This window comes from Archocentrus centrarchus, chromosome 24, assembly GCF_007364275.1.
Source record: "Archocentrus centrarchus isolate MPI-CPG fArcCen1 chromosome 24, fArcCen1, whole genome shotgun sequence".
Lineage (NCBI taxonomy): Eukaryota > Metazoa > Chordata > Actinopteri > Cichliformes > Cichlidae > Archocentrus > Archocentrus centrarchus.
Window position 1 is genome coordinate 28,990,950 of NC_044369.1, and position 16,298 is coordinate 29,007,247.

The following is a 16,298-nucleotide window of genomic DNA, read 5'->3' on the forward strand; positions in this document are numbered from 1 at the left end:
AAAATAGGCCATCATCGAGTCACAAAATGACTCTACTGAAAATATTAGACAGGAACGAGCTGAGAGTGCCGTGCAGCAGGTGTGGAAAGCAGCCAAAGCTGCTGGAGATAAATTCAACAAGGAAGTGGAAGCATTGTTCCAAAAATCCGAATCAAAAATGGAAACCGTACACAGTAAACAGCAGAAAACGATGATGGATTTTATCCAGAATTAATTCTACATGTTGCTGGCATGTTTTCATCTATGTAAAATACATACGTAAAAAAAAAAAAAAAGTTCTGTTAAAGAGTTAGAACTGTTTCATTTCCAGACCTTTTAATACATCCACAGACTCGAAATAGAAACTAGTGACCCTCTGGTAACAAACCTTCCCTCAGTAAGTTTGGAGTGCTACATATTATGGAAGCCATTGTCACAGTCCTTGCCACGATAGCTCTTTGAGCTAGCTAGCTAACTAGGTGATTATTAAAAATCTTGTTTCTTGATTGCACATGGGCAATCAAGAAACAAGATTTGGTAACTTGCTCTTTATGATGTGCAAAGTTGACCCTAGTGCCATTGAAATGATTTAAAACCTTTTGCTGTTTTACACAGTGGTGTGTCAGGATCTTTATGGCAGTCAGATATATTGCAGATGCATTAACATATAACTTTCAGATTATAGTGAGGAAGATATATGGTAAATGCTTCCCAGATGTCTTAAAAAATACCCCTGCTATCTGTGTATCCAACTCTCACATACAGTATGTACAGCTTAATGTTTGCAGAACTGTCCAAATTCATGTCAGGGTTTCAGTTTTTTTCTTGGGATAAGATGAATCTTCTCTTTTGCACAGTCATAACTGTGTGAACTGGCTGGCTGTACCATGAGAAAGTTAAGGTCATGTTTGTGTGTGTAGGCTCTGGATATTATCGTGGGAAAAACATTTGCATTGCAGTGTTGCTCCCTCCCCTGTGCAGGCCCCCTTCTAATGCAACTCCCACAGATGGTTTTATGTTTCTGTTCTCATCACTTAAATACCACAAGTAATAGAGTTCTCTGATGTGCCTGGCAAACTACAACCAGATCTCCTTCTCTCACAGCCTTTTTGCAACTGTGCAGTTCCGACTAAGGACATGCTATACTTTAAAGAGCAGGTACCGCAGCCAGTCAGTAGAACTAAAACTAATTCAGTCACATAGAGGATCAAAGTTAGCACAGAGTGCCGGGTGGGGGGGGGATGAGAGAGGGGAGTAGGGCACAGTAGGAGCTGAGGGGGGTCATGGGAAATCACCTCATGCCTCTGGAATTTCAGGACACTGGCTCTGTTCTTGTCCTCCGTCTCTTGCACACTGCTGGCTGCTTTCAGAAGAAAGCCTTGAGCTTCTGACAGCCTGCCGGAAAAGCGAGACAAGATCTCTCTGACAGATGGGAGGCGGCTGTCTGTGGTCATCAACTTCTTTTCCAACTGACGAATGCGCCTCAGCACTGCAAATACAACCAAAAAAATCATATCATCATTATTGACACGTTTGAGCGGCTCAGGCCCTGCAGAACCTGTAAAGGACAAATTCGGTTATTCATCCAAATAAAATCTGTGATTGGTCCACACCAGCTCTATTGTTGTCTCTGTGTATATATTTATATGCACTGTGTCAAGTAATGGTTCTCCTTTAATTCCTTAACCTCTAAACATTGACCAGGTCACCATTGAACCACTTGGGTACAGCTGGTTGTTAAACATGTGCTAAACAAACAGCCTCAGAAGAAGTCACCTTTCAAATCAAGGCTCTTCTGTGCATGTTTGGCCTCACAGTTCGGCCCCGCCCCCTACTTCCGGCCGGCAATTTGATGTCAAAAATATAAGACAATTTGGTCCTTTAAGTTATTTTTTTGACATTTCCCTTTCCCCTCCAATTAAGACGAGTTAGCAAAATGTCAAAAAAGTAACTTAAAGGGCCAAATTGTCTTATATTTTTGACATCAAATTGCCAGCTGGAAGTAGTGGGCGGGGCCAGAAAGTTTGCGGCCGGGAGTTTCAGACCACCTTAAGTAGGTTGCTGGCACCCTGGAGCATGTTAAGAAATTAAAGGCACCTACCTGTTTTAAAATGTGCATGCTTTGAATATGAAAATAATGTCTGCATAACTTTTCTGCATCTGCAACCCAGGCTCACTACAGTGTAGTAATATTGAAATAATGTGTTTGCAGTGTCTATATCTCCTCACAGTCATGGGCCTCTGTTGACTCATCAGTGGCGACTGGCTCTCGTGGAGAAAGGTCCAGTTTCCTCATCCACGTCACCATTTCCTGAGCTTCCTCTGTGCTCTGTCTCACCTCCTCAGGATCCACATCCTGTTGGACGCCATACAGCTCCCAGTCATGGATCATCTCTGTGTGCACATAAGAGCAGTGTTTTAAAATGCATGTGATGTGTAACACCAAGACCCACTTAAGCTTGCTTGAAGGTATTGAGATGTATCAGACAACTAAATAACTGCTTCAACTCATGAGACTATGAGCAACAAAACAGTCATTTGATTGTGAGCACAATTGTTTGAGACCTTCGATGCGGATGTTGAGATCAGTGAGATTTGTCCTGAGCTGCTCAGCTTGGGTGACGGTCTCCAGCGTGTCGTTATCCAACATGTCCCCCAGAATCTTCACCACGCTTTCCTGAAAAGCCGCAAAAAAAAAAAAGATATACTTTCTTTATTATTAGTAGTAGTACTTGGATGTACATGATGAGAAATGACAGCTAGAATGCAGACACACAAACACCAGCATAAACATCTAAAGGTTTGACGTTGCTGACCGATTTCCCCAGCTGTCTGATGTCCAGCACCACAGCATCTGTGGCCTCTCTCAGCTGCCCAGTCTGGTCCTGCACTGCTGAGGACTTGTTTCTCCAAACTTGATACTGAGTCTGAAAGCAGCAAGTTAGAAGTGAATTAGAAATGGTCAAAATTAATTGTAGAGTTTCTGAAAAAAATTAGAGTTCAAAGAAAAATAAGGTGCAGGGTAATACCAAAACAGTGAGCTAAAACGGTGATGCTATTGAAGCTAAAAGGCTCCGTACATCTGTAGCAAACTGTCAAGCTGGATGACAGTTCTCCATTCATTCATCAGTATGAGCAATGCACTTCCCAACTCACAGCCTCCTTTGATACGTTGTTTATGCAAAAACTTTAATTTATCTTTACTGCAGTAAAACGTCGATCTGTGCATGTACCTGTAGTCGATGAGCAGTATAGTTGTAGTACTTCAGTCTGTCATTAGCAGCAGCACCTGTGGAGATGTTCAACACTCCAACCTTTAGCCGGTCGAGTGTGTTATTGGACAGCCGCAAGTCCCCAATCAGATGCCAGATGCAATTATTATCACAACCTAAAAAAAAAAAAAAAAAAAACTTGGATCACAGCCGTTTTGCCTTTAGTTCTTTTAACAGTTTTTAATTTTTGTCTCGCTGAATTTTTGCTGTTGCTGTTTGCTCCACTTACTGATGTTGCACAGGTTGACTGTTGAAGACTCTGCCAAGCAGTCTCCTGTATGCATGTCACAGAAGCCACTCTCACAGTCACACTCTATTAAAGAAAAACAAAACAAAAACATACACTTCATGATACAGTGTAAAGTTTTCACCAGCTGGAAACAAGAAGGCACGTTTATCAAATATGTGTAAGACACACGCAGATGGTCACTTGGCTTGAGGCCTGCACATCTGTCTTGTGGTTTCTTTCTAAGCAGCTGTGCATGTATATAGATTTGGGATTGGGTGGTGATGTCATCCAACTCTCTGTTGAAAGTCTCCGGCCGCAGGATCACGGCTCTCAGCAGATGCTTCTCTGACATCATGAACACGATAAAGCAGCAACAAACGTACACCTTAAAACAGACAACTCGTTCATTTAGCTTTGAAAAGTAGTTTGTTGCTCTATAAAAAGTTGCATTAGAATTATTTTATCATTTTTAAACACAAGTATCTTTACTTCCGTCTCTGTACTTTTGCCACCTACAGTATGAATGATGAACACTACAGTGGAAGTGGGTGTGGGAACATGAGCAATTCTGTGCAGCTTTTTCCTTTGGGAATCCACATCGAATGTTTCAACAAGTGCTGATTACGTCAAGATATTAGACATACTGTATATGGGTGGATAGCTTACTCTGGCAGCCAGAGGGGCCGTAATTCCAGTATCCTGGGAGACAGCGTTGGCAGTAACGACCTCCAGCCCCCGGGCGACATGGACAGCTGTGGGTGAGAGGATGGCAGGTGGGCCGCATGGAAGCCGGCCCACAGTCACACCTCTGACAGCCCAGACAGCTGGAGAAACCAGAGTAGCCCTCCTAGATTACATGAATGAAAAACAGTGTTGGAGTCCAGTTAATGCAGGTTGTTCCAGTTCATTCTGAAACACATTCACATTCACATTTCTCACCTGAGAGTTCATCTGCTTTCATTTCATCTGCGGCGTTCACACTTCGCCTAACAGGTCAGCTGTTTTCAGTGCTTTTCACTTCAGCTGGAACTCAACCCCAACGCAGTGAATGACCCTGACAGATATTTATTTACCACAGCTTTTTGTGCTTGTGCTTGAACTCACACACCAACTCCTTTCTCAACCCTAAAGTAACTGAGATTTAATGATAAGTTTTGTTTGAACGCTAAATGTTCAGTACTGAATCAGTACTCAGGAAAGCTGACTGATGTAAAGCTGTGGTCAGGGACACGAAAATAATGCTGGGAAATTCATGCTGAGAAACACGAGTCGATAGCTTAGAAGCTGTGACTATATCTCAAACTGCTGTGACACTGCATTGTAACAGCAGACTGAAGGAGTCACGCTGAGATTGCCAATCTTTCAAAAGGTTTTCCTTCTTTCAGGTTAGTTTGAGCCACCGTTCTCCTGGGATAGTCTGGATCATTCCAGGAGTTTCGGTTAATGACATTTCTTTAGGCTGTGGTGATATCTCATTCACAGAGAGGCTTCTTCGGTATCCGCTCTCAGTAAAGTGAGCAAAAAGTGAATTGCATTGCTTTGTGAAGCAGCTGGAGCTTACTGCCAGAGAAAGCCCTATTATTTAATTCACTGACATCACCCTTTAACCCTGCTTCTCAATGAATAACTGAGCTTAAATAACTTAAAGAGGCCCACGTGGTGCGTCTCACCTCACACTGGTCACACAGTCGTCCAGTAACTCCCGGCTTGCAGTGACACACTCCTGTCCTGTCATCGCATGAAGAGGTGCCACATTTGTTACACTCACACTCTGGAAAAGACACGGGATGTATGGAGTCATGAGGACACCAGAGGTCAAATTACGTCACGAGCATGGATGAACGGGTTATTTTTAGACTTGCAGGGCCTCTGAAGGCATATGATAATCCTTGATATGGAATTGAGACCTTGTGTTTTTGGCATCGAGCAGCTTCAAGTTCGTGTAAAGCTGAAAACTAAAGTTTCGTCACCTATGTTCTCTTTCACACAGCTGAGATTAAACTGAGTATAAATATGGTGTTAAAAAAAAAAACATCCTTTGAAGTACTTTCTGGTGACTTCAGCACAGTGTGACATGAAAGTGTAGGTCACTGTGTGCTGTCCCACACTGACACTTTTTCAGTTCAAATCGATTTTATTCAGGTAATGCCAAATCGCAACAACAGTCACCTCAAGGTGCTTCATAGTGTAAGATAAAGACCCCACAATGATGCAGAGAAACTGAGCTGGAGGAATGCCTGACTGCCGTCACTGTGTTTATGACCAGAATGTGGAACAGCCAGCCAGAGCAACTGCATCAACAAACTTCAGTAATCCAACTTCCTGCATCACACACCCATCTATGAGACTGGCTTAAGATACACTAGTTGGATTCTTGGGGTCTTGTGTGAGGGTTGGGCTAATGCCATAAAACATTAGCTACAATGCTTTCATGCACGAAACATCTGATATCCCATAAGGAATGTCCCAAATCAATATGGACATTCACTCATTATCCCCACCTCTGCAGTCCTTGGCATTGATGGCGTCGCCATAGAAACCCGGGGCGCACCTCTCGCAGTTGGCGCCGGCAGTGTTTCCCCAGCAGTGCTGGCAGTGGCCCGTCACGTTGTGGCACTCGTTGAAAATCAAGTTAGGGTCAGAGTTACCGTTGCAGTCGCACCTTTTACAGGAACTACCACTCGTCATTGGGTTGCCATAGTAACCTGGAGCACATCTGGATGGGACAAACTGCAGATTACTGAGAGCATCAATGCCTGATAAAGAGAAGGCTGTGCTGATGAATCAATTAGAAGTCATCCATAAGCATTAGCAAGTTATTTATCACCGTCAAACGTGATAGTTACTCAGGTATGCGGCCGCTGAAGCTACAGTTAAAGTTGGCTGCTGTATGCATATTGCAGCCATTCCAGTGTAGCTGCAGTTGTGTGAATATTGTGAACTTTAACATCCTGTATGTGTTGCATTTACACGAAGCTCTGCTTGTGTCTGTCTGAAATGTGAACTTTTTTATTGAATGTGCACATAATGCAGTTATGTTAAAACTGATTGACATAATTTATTGATGGCTTGTTGAAGGCTTCCTCAGCACAGACCTCTCACAGTAATGTCCAGCGTAGCCTTCTTGGCACTTGCACCGTAGAGTGGTACCTCCTTTGTCACAGTGCACTGCAAAGCTGGGTGGACACACAGGGGGAAGTATTTTGGAGATTACACATGGCTTGCAGACTTGTGGCAACACAAACTACAGGAGACCAGCTTACTTATTGGATGGGATGGGGAGAGGGCAGGCACATGGTTGGCAGGTGTGGAGCCCACCCAGGTCAGGAGTCAGAATGTAGCCGTCTTCACACATTTCACAGAAATCACCTGTGCTGTGGTCCTTGCAGTTCTGGGAGGGGAAATATTAAATTCATGACACCACTGGTTTACCTGGGTACCTTATTGTGTGATAGTCAGTCAACTTACTATACAAATGCCAGTGATGTCTTCACAGTAGTCAGCGTGCCCCTTGCAGTTACATGGCAGGCATGTGTTTTGCTCACTGACGAAAAATCCCCTACCACAAACCTGCAGTGGGAACACAAATATGAATTTTCAGTAAAGTAAAAATGAGCAGAGACGTGTGGCTGAGTTGAGGAGACAGACTAACTGTAGGTAAGTTGAGCTAAGTGGTTGTTTCAACTCCAAGCGGCAACCTCTGGGGCGGATTAGTAAAGTCATCATGTACAACAAAAATTAATATAAGTAAAAATAAATCTGCCTCATAGCTAACACTGTGTGTAAATCTGCCTATTGAAATATTGAATATTGAAATATAAATAGTGGTAATAGAGGGGGAATGTTGGGGTTCAGTTTCTCTGAAGTGGAAGAGTCAGGGATCGAGCTGCTGACCTTAGTGGTTAGGGTTGGGAGTGGGACTCGTGCCAGCACTGACAATGACTTTGACCTCACTGGGTTAACAGCCATCTGGTAACCTATTGTGAATTTGGGGTAGGGTTACAGTTAGAGTCACAAAATATAAGGGCATGGTAAGAGACTTGATTTGAAGTTCTAGTTGCTGAAAGTATGCCATTTTAGCATGTGGCTAAAACAGCCACTATAACAAATGTAACCATAACCACCAGCAACCTGGTGGATGTTAAGAGGTCACATCAAAATATTAAACACTGCTAAATACCATTAATATGTACTATTGATCCAGGGTTCTCAGTCAGAGCACCCACTTTCTGGGCCTTTTAATCACAGGTTGATAATTTAGCAGTTTAACTCGTTTGAAATATTTCAGGCAAAAACTGCTTGAAATGAACTTAATGAAACACTGAATTGCAGCATCTTCACATTTTCCAAAATATCACTCCAAACACTACATCCTGTCTGATGTTTGTGCACCAGGCTTTCCCAGGAGAGTTCACAGGTGTCTCACACACACACACACACACACACACACACACACACACACACACACACACACACACACACACACACACACACACACACACACACACACACACACACACACACACACACACACACACAGCCCTCTGAATATCTTGGAGCTTTGAAGCAGCAGCATTCAGTGAGGTATACAATAGCACTTTGTTTGCAGCAGTCTTCGAGAACGCCACAGTTTGACCTCCTTGTTCCACTCGCTCAGTTGGACATTCACGCTGTGCGTTCGGATTAGCCAGACGATGGAACATTCCAAAGACGTACAGTAGCGTATTGCCACATGTGATTCATATTTTCCTTTGATTTATTCACACATGGGCTGCGACACAAAGATGTGATTATGTTGCCTGCTGATGTGAAACATCCTGCAAACAGCAGCTCTTATTCTTCCTGCAGACCCTTTTCCTGTAGGCTTCCCTGAGTCTACAGGAAAAGGCTCCACGCAGACATCTATTATTACCATGTAAACACTTGACGTGCAAACCTTCCATGTATACACACACTGCTATTAATTGTGGCCATGGGATCAGTGCTCAAACAGAAAAGATAAAATGGCCCCAAATATTAGTGCAAACTACTAAGAGTAAAATATCTCAAATTTATGGGAAAACCCACAAAAATCCAAACTATTTAGCGTTTTTAAAAACAGTTTAAAGTGTTTTGAAATGGTTCAGACCTACTAACTGTGTGACAGTCTGTGATGGGTCAAACAGCTGCAGTTCATATACACAGAGGAGCACAGGACAGGCGGTCGAGGGCTGAAGTCTGGGAAATGGAGCAGATGGTGTACTCGACTGGATCTTTAGACTTTTTGAAAGTTATGGATCATATCTTTTTACAAAAGAGCCAAACAGCCAGCAATAACACTTTCTGTCTGAGCATAAATACGAAAGCAAAAGATAAATGCAAATCACATTTGTGCTTACTCTAGTTTCCTTACAGTTGATACAAATCATAGAAATGATATGACTGCGTTTGCCAAGTGTTTTTCTTTAGCTGCAGTTCTCAGCCGTGGTTGTTTGATATTTCCACAAGAAGTTACAAACAGCATTTACAGGCGGGTCATCAGATAGCTTAGTTTAGCATAAAGACTGAAAAAAATACTGGGCGCTGGATAATATCTGACGAACCCACCATAACCCACTACCTGCTCAGCATCAAATAGCAAAAAGCTAACTATCAAATAGCTGCTGACCATAATAGAACAATTAGCATCTGAAGCGCAAACAGATTTTCTCAGGAAGTTTTGGAGGTTAAAAAAAGTTAATAAGAGTGAATATTCTAACCAATGCTAATGTGGTGTGGATGTGTTTAAAGACATTACCTATAAAGATTCCTGCATCATTTTCACCTTCCTGTGTGACAGTCAGTCAAAGGGTGGCATAAGCAAGTCACTCTATAAACCCAGCTAACTAGTCCTAACTCCAGCTCAGAAAACAATTTTATTCTCAGCAAATTAAATATTTTTCCTAAAAAAATGACCTATTATGTTTGAGCAGGGTTGCAACCTGCTTCTGGGGTGTAACATTTCCTTCAGTCTAATCTTGCTTAAACAAATCTCTTGCCAAAAAAAAAAAACCCACCTCTCAGCCATTCCTTTATGAAACAGAGAAAAGAAAAGAAAAGTAAAGAAAAGAGGGTAAACAGACATTTCTCTGCTAACAGGGGAACGTCTCAACGTTAGACTTTATTCATCCACCAGATCACCACTGAGGATATTTGTGAGGTCGATTTTTTTAGCCGCATGCAAAACAAACATAGTTCCAGAAACTGCATCTTTCAAATCAAGTCTCTTGCATTTATTTTGCTCTTACAGTTCTGGTGTTCTAAGATTTTCCTTTGATTATGCCACATATGTAAAATATCTGTATACAGGGGTAGATCTGACTTAACTGTTAGTATCTGCAGTAGTGATTCCTGAATCAACACTGTACACCTAGATCTGTAAATGCCATCAGAAAGCTTACTGCCGTATCATCCATGCATAAAACTACATCTCAGCTCAAAGTTTCATTTCTCAATCTGAAAGTATTAATAGCATTTTCAAACATCTGGAGCCCTCTGCCAGCTGTGAGCACACTCAATAATGTGAACTATGTCTGTGGCCCTCCCACTGTTCCCACTACAGTAGAGAACAAAGCTTACATTCAGTGTATTATACAACCTTGATTTGTTTTCCAGTGAAGCTGAGTTGACTCACTTGCTTACAGTTCTGGCATTTAGGTATTTATCAGTATGTGTTATCTGTGTATTGACTTAGGCTCCGAGGATGGACCATGAGGCCTTATCTGTGCGACGCAAAGCTGCTATAACACACAAAAAACAGGATCTAGCTCCACAGATGAGCTCTGTCCAAAGTCAACACCCTCTCTCATCATGTGGCTCCACAACTGTACAGCCATGCCACATCCCTTTAGTGTGTACATGGGGTTCTGTCATGGATCCGTAGAATACAATTACTTACAACATATGTACATTTGCCTGCTTATTGAGTTTTCCTAGGATCAGGGTATTAAGTGGATTAAATGTTAAAGCTTGAAGTTTGAATTTCATTTCCTCTTTGCCTCACGAGAGCTGTCTGCTGCACTTAACCTGACCTTGAAGGGGTATTTTAGTCATGTTAACTCTTGTGGACATCCGGATAGATCCTGGGTCATGAGAATCTCGTCCTGACGAAGTAACTGTGCTCAGAGAGTTTGGCTGCTGAACCGTCCAGATCACATATTCATGGTTACAATGTAAAACACCATTTTTGCAAAGCATAAAGCTGTAGCTAATAAATATCCTGACAATTTGCTAGAAATATCTGCAACAATAAATTTACATTATACAAGATTGTGTTGCAGACATTCAAAGCTTTTCTTCAAAATCTTTTCTTTACCAATTTCTCTGTTATGTCTGGACACAGTTCTCATATGTCAGTGCTGAGTAGCTTAACAAAGAAACAAATAATACCCTAAAAATGGTCATTACAGGTACTGGACTAAAAGTTTCTTATGATCAAAATGGAGCTGGAGCTGTAATTTTGGACAGATACATTAAACATTGTCTAGTTAGGAGAAATAATTTTAAAAAAATGCTTTCGTGCATCAAGACTGAGAACCTCAGTCAAGATTTTTTTCCTGATTGTTTTTAGTCCTCTCTAAGAATGAAAAAACAATGTAATTGACATTTTGTTTATGAACCTATTTATCATGAAGTTACAAACATGTCCACTCAGCTGGACACCCTGCGTTTGACCTTTGAACTACAGAAATATGTATTTTACAAACCAATAACAAAAAAATGATATTGCATCGTTAGATTGACTGTCACTACTGCTAATATTGGCTCATCTTGATTCTGTTATTTACATTCAAATAACAAATAAAAAAATAAAAACAACTTCCCATGACTGAATGTTAATGCTTCATCTTCTTGGTTACCCCGGTGTCAGGTTGTCTGTTTCTTCTACTGAGGCCTGAACTACGAACCTGAATTTTGTCTTATCCGGGTAACTTCAGGGTTAATCCTGGGTTTTTCCCTCCTATGGATGGGGTTTACTTCGTAACTTATAGTGTGAGCAGGTTAGGTTCCAGATTAGAGATAAAACCACCGCCTGCTGATCAATCAATTCTCCAGAAAATAGTGTCACCATTCCCAGAAGATCCCTTGGACCTCTGTGGGGAGAGTAGGAGGCTTTTAAGTTTTTAAGTCTGAAATAGAAGCTACTAAAACACAGAACACCTGATCAATCAGTCAAACTTATTTTACTTTGATCTGCAGATAAATGAAAGGTGATTTCCACGTCTCCTTCATCAGTTTGTGGGACAGTAACCTTAAATGTTTAAATGGATCCAATTTAAAGTTTCATAGCTCTAAAGTGCAGCCGTCACCTTAGAGATAAGCAGCAGCACCGAGAACGCTTTCAGCCATAAAACAATTAACTTCAATTAAATGTTTATTTTACTGCTCTGTGCGGCGAATCACCAGTTTAATGATTTTCTGCCTCATTAATTGAATGGCCTTTTTGCAACAGTGTTGCATTTGGCTGTTGTAGCTTTAATGTTCTTTAGAGACCACCATTTTTTCATGACCTGATAATGCCTCTGATTAATTGACATGTCACTCATAGGGATCATTTTCTGTGGAAGAAGAATCCAATGATCCAGGAAACACCCTTTTAGATTGGTCAGATGCTGCCAACATCCCCCATCTCATGTGAACCTGCAGGAGAGGCCCTGAGTTAACTTGGTGAGTTTATAGCTTGGTGTGTCTGCTTATGCTGAAGTGAATCCAGATAACGGGAAAATACCCTGGGTACGTTTAACTGGCTTCATAGTACAGGGCCCTGCACTATTGATATCATCGAACCACCCTGATGACATCAATAGATGAAAAATGACGCTACCCAGTGTGTTAAAATGTGACAAAAGTGATCCTTACCAAGTTTCATAAGCATATGGAACAAAACAAAAGAAAAGAAAAGAAAAGAAAACAAAACCAAACCATTTTATATTAATTGCTGTTAACATTCTGGCTTTCTACAGTAGGATTCAGAAAGAGTGTGATCATGGCCAGTAGAATATGTTTATAAAAGGACGAGGTAATGCTAAAGGAAAGACTGTAAATATGTTTAATAAATATCTGAATGTCACTTGCTGTGTTGTGATCCTGGATTGAAGCAAAAAATACAACCAAACAGTCCAACAGCCCAACACATCAGATCACATCAGTGGTGCACCAGGAGGAACCCAGGACCCACTGCACCAGTTTAGGGTCTGACAGTGGGTCCAAGAATTTCATCCTGATACCTGATGGCAGTCAGCGTGTCGTTGCCTAGCCTGTACAGGTCTGTGCGTCCCTCCATGGACATGCCTCCCCAGACCATCATTGACCCACCACCAAACCGATCATACTGAATAATGAAAGACTGTCCAAGGGGACAGAAGCAGCACCATTCCAATACTAGAGGCTCAATAAGGTTTTTCAGTGGCCACTCGGTACTCATGCATGAAGAGAACATGTCTAAAGCCTATCAGAAACTACAGCCTTTTTTGTTGTTGAGAAAAGCAAAGCAGAGTTCAGACAGGTGCTGTAAACACTGCCTGTAACCATAATGACTGTCGAGGTCTTCGTGTGGTAGCAGCACTAGACATCGTTATGTTTACATCTATGCGTCAAGTTGTCATAAACTACAGAGCAGCCTACGATGTGTTTTTTGAATACTGAAGAAAAGAAACACACCGTGGACTGTTTTATCAGAAATACAGTAGAAGAAGAGCAACTGCTGACAGCAAACCAACAGCAGCCTGAGTCGTAACAAAGAAGAAGAAAGAAGCTCTGTGCACTATATGTTGATTCTGGGGTTTTGCTTTTATTTTCTGAGCATGTGAGTTTATAGCTGTAAAGTGGAACTGCAGTACATGTATGAATGGCTTCCATGCCCTTACTCCCTATTGTGCCCCCCCCCCCCTCTCTCTCTGGGCTGTTGCTCAACATTTTGTAGCTGGTTTCCATCAGAGAACTGTCAGGGAGGGGCAGAAGGAGCATGGCAGCCTGTGCCTGAATCACATACAGTTACTCAAAGTCAATCTGAACTGTTGCTTTGGGGCACCTCTGACGACATAAACATACACATATGAACCCAAAGCAAGACCACTGCAGAGTTTGTGTGTCCTCAGAGAGCTTTCCAGAGAGCCCAAACCCCTAAAATACTTAAAACTCGATCCATCGTTCCCAGTCTAAAAGCCTGTATACTCTATCATCAGTCACATTTACAGCTGGCAAAGAGAGCTGTGCCAGCTGTGCTAGCATGGACAGTATACCAGCAAAAATGAGAGAAAACAAAACTTGTCTTACTTTGAGAACTGACTGCTGTTGTTCCCCTGGCCGGGCAGCAGAAGCTGAGCAGGCAGTCCCACAGAGGATGCAGAGAAGGCAGATAAAGGGCAGAGATTTAGCAGCCATATTTGTGTTTGCCCAGTGATCCCCCCCCTCTCAGTTTGAGTCTCTATCAGTGTCTTCTGGCAGTAGGGAAGTCCCTGGGCAGCTCCTTGTGATGGGCTGCACCCGTTGGCTTCACGTTTCCACAACTTGCGGCGTCCAGATCCACCACTGCCTCTTATCCCGGCCCTAGCTGAGTCCTGTAAAACAAACTTGTGTTGACTACTTCCCTCTCTCTCTCTCTCTCTCTCTCTGTCTCTCTCTCTCCCTCCCTGCCCTGATTCCTCTCCCCTAGCGGACCTTCCTCTCCCCTGAGCCTGTGCCTAAATCACATACAGATGGGAAGACTGGAAACTGAGAGAAACAGTGAGAGAGACAGAATGGCAGAGACAGCGGCAAATCAGCAACAGAGGGTTTGTGTCTCCTTAGCACGCCAACACATTACACCCATCCAAACTGCTCAACCCCCCCCCAACACAACACAACATAACAGACAGAGTCAGACTGAGTGTTAGACCCTCGTCTCCATTTGCAGGACATTGGCACCCTTTTCACCTTGGGCTCAACACAGGACCCCTCCTTCTGCTGCTTTCCCCTCCCCTTGCCCTTCCTTGTCCCCTTCCCTTCTGGTCGGTCAGGGTGGGCAGAGGGTCTAAAGCTTCAACACTCACTCAGCAGGCAGAAAAGAAACAGCTGCTCTGATTTTTTTTTTTTGGCTCATCTCCTCTTCACAGTCCCAGACATGAGCTGTCTCTTTGTTCTCCAAGGTTGGATCATCAAAAGCTGCTAAGTTTACAGATACAGTGTGAATCTTCTAACAGGAAGAGACTGAGCATGACACTTCCTACACAAAGAAGGTATTGTCAGGATTAAAAAAGAAGAAGGCATTTTTAGATTCGCATTCAAAATGATGGATACTGTAAAGGCCACTTCTACACTTGGTATAACTCATGACTCTGTGAGTCACACTGGTCCGCAGATAGATTTTTAACATCACAAAAATCATGTCATAGACAGTTACAAATATGTCCCATTATGTACTGCTAGCCTGTTGGACCCTGGGGAAAGTTCCATGTCTCAAGTAACCAGTAAACATAACACATTCTGGTTATGTTTAGCAGTGATGTCATTAAGACAACAGCATAACAAGGCCTTACAGATGCTGCCAGAATCTGAATTCTTCTCAGTTGCACAGTACTTTATTTTTCCATCTTAAAAAAAAAAAAAAGACTATTCTTGGTTGTATTTGTAGATAAACCAACTTAGCTTCAGGCCAAGGGGCTCGGGTTGGGGATTTCATGAAACAATTTGACTGCTGGTGGCAATAAAGGAGGAGAATCCCAACAGATCTTTTATGTGATACATTTCTGTCACATTTACAGACATTTTTACATAGGCCCCTATAGAGTCATACAAGTTATATAGACTCTATGCAGTACTGTGAAAAACTAAGTACACCCCATGATTCAATAGCATGTAGAACCACCTTAAGGAGCAGTAACTTGAAGTAATTTTCTGTATGCCTGTTTTGGCCTAGTTTTCTTTACACTGTTGCTTCAGTTCATTGAGGTTTATGGGCATTCATTTATGCACAGTTCTCTTAAGGTTCTGCTGCAACATTTCAGTTGGATGTGAGGACTAGACTTTGACTGGGCCACTGCAACACCTTGATTCTTTTCTTTCTTTCCCTATGATGTTATAGGTCTGCTGGCATGCCTGGAATCATTGCCCTATTGCAGAGGTGGGAAGTAACGAAGTACTAATACTTCGTTACTGTACTTAAGTAGATTTTTTAGGTATCTGTACTTTACTTGAGTATTTATTTTTCTGAGTACTTTTTACTTTTACTCCCTACATTTTTACACAAGTATCGGTACTTTCTACTTCTTACATTTTCAAAACAGACTCGTTACTTTTTAACACGTCAGGGAGAAGTTTGCGTTTCCGGTCAGTGCGCCGTCAGTCATCAAGCGATCTGAGCCTAATCGGCGGAATATTAACATATAAGAGACAATCGTACTGGCGTATCCTCCATCACCGGGGCTTATCGGGTACAAAGGGATTAAATACACAAACCCATATAATTAATGTCTCATTTATAGCGCTATAATCAGGGGTCACAGCGGGCCGGACCGAATCCGTAAGTTATGCTCGCGGGACATAAACAGCTTAGCTAGCGCTACTGAAGAGGAGCGAGCATGAAGGGAGTAACGTGTGGCAGGTAAATGCAACGTTTCTAAATGCTCAACAAATATCAGCAAACACACAAAGTGTGTGCAGTTTGTCACACAGTGTGTCTGCTAGCTAAAAGAAGAGCTGCTGTATTTCAGGGAGAGCAAAGAGAGAGAAATTCACTCAGAGATGGAGGAAGGGGACAGGAGAGGAAGAAGAGAGGTTAGAGTTAAAGGTAAGGACTGGAAAATAAACTGAAGTATGCTGAC

The 16,298-nt window shown here is 42.3% G+C and overlaps 1 protein-coding gene across 1 annotated transcript in view; it reads right to left on the bottom strand.

Annotated features, from left to right (window-relative positions):
- Positions 1–14,082, bottom strand: part of lama4 (laminin, alpha 4) — a 32,958-nt gene extending 18,876 nt beyond the window's left edge. The window contains exons 1-13 of the mRNA XM_030722149.1: positions 13,774–14,082; positions 6,949–7,050; positions 6,744–6,871; positions 6,576–6,656; positions 5,982–6,196; positions 5,151–5,251; positions 4,147–4,327; positions 3,481–3,564; positions 3,213–3,367; positions 2,796–2,906; positions 2,545–2,656; positions 2,209–2,373; positions 1,275–1,468 (exon numbers count right to left, since the gene is read on the bottom strand). Coding sequence (XP_030578009.1) covers positions 1,275–1,468; positions 2,209–2,373; positions 2,545–2,656; positions 2,796–2,906; positions 3,213–3,367; positions 3,481–3,564; positions 4,147–4,327; positions 5,151–5,251; positions 5,982–6,196; positions 6,576–6,656; positions 6,744–6,871; positions 6,949–7,050; positions 13,774–13,881 — 1,737 coding nt within the window. The 5' untranslated portion in view covers positions 13,882–14,082. The remainder of the gene's footprint in view (positions 1–1,274; positions 1,469–2,208; positions 2,374–2,544; positions 2,657–2,795; positions 2,907–3,212; positions 3,368–3,480; positions 3,565–4,146; positions 4,328–5,150; positions 5,252–5,981; positions 6,197–6,575; positions 6,657–6,743; positions 6,872–6,948; positions 7,051–13,773) is intronic.
- Between the last annotated feature and the right edge of the window lie 2,216 nt (positions 14,083–16,298).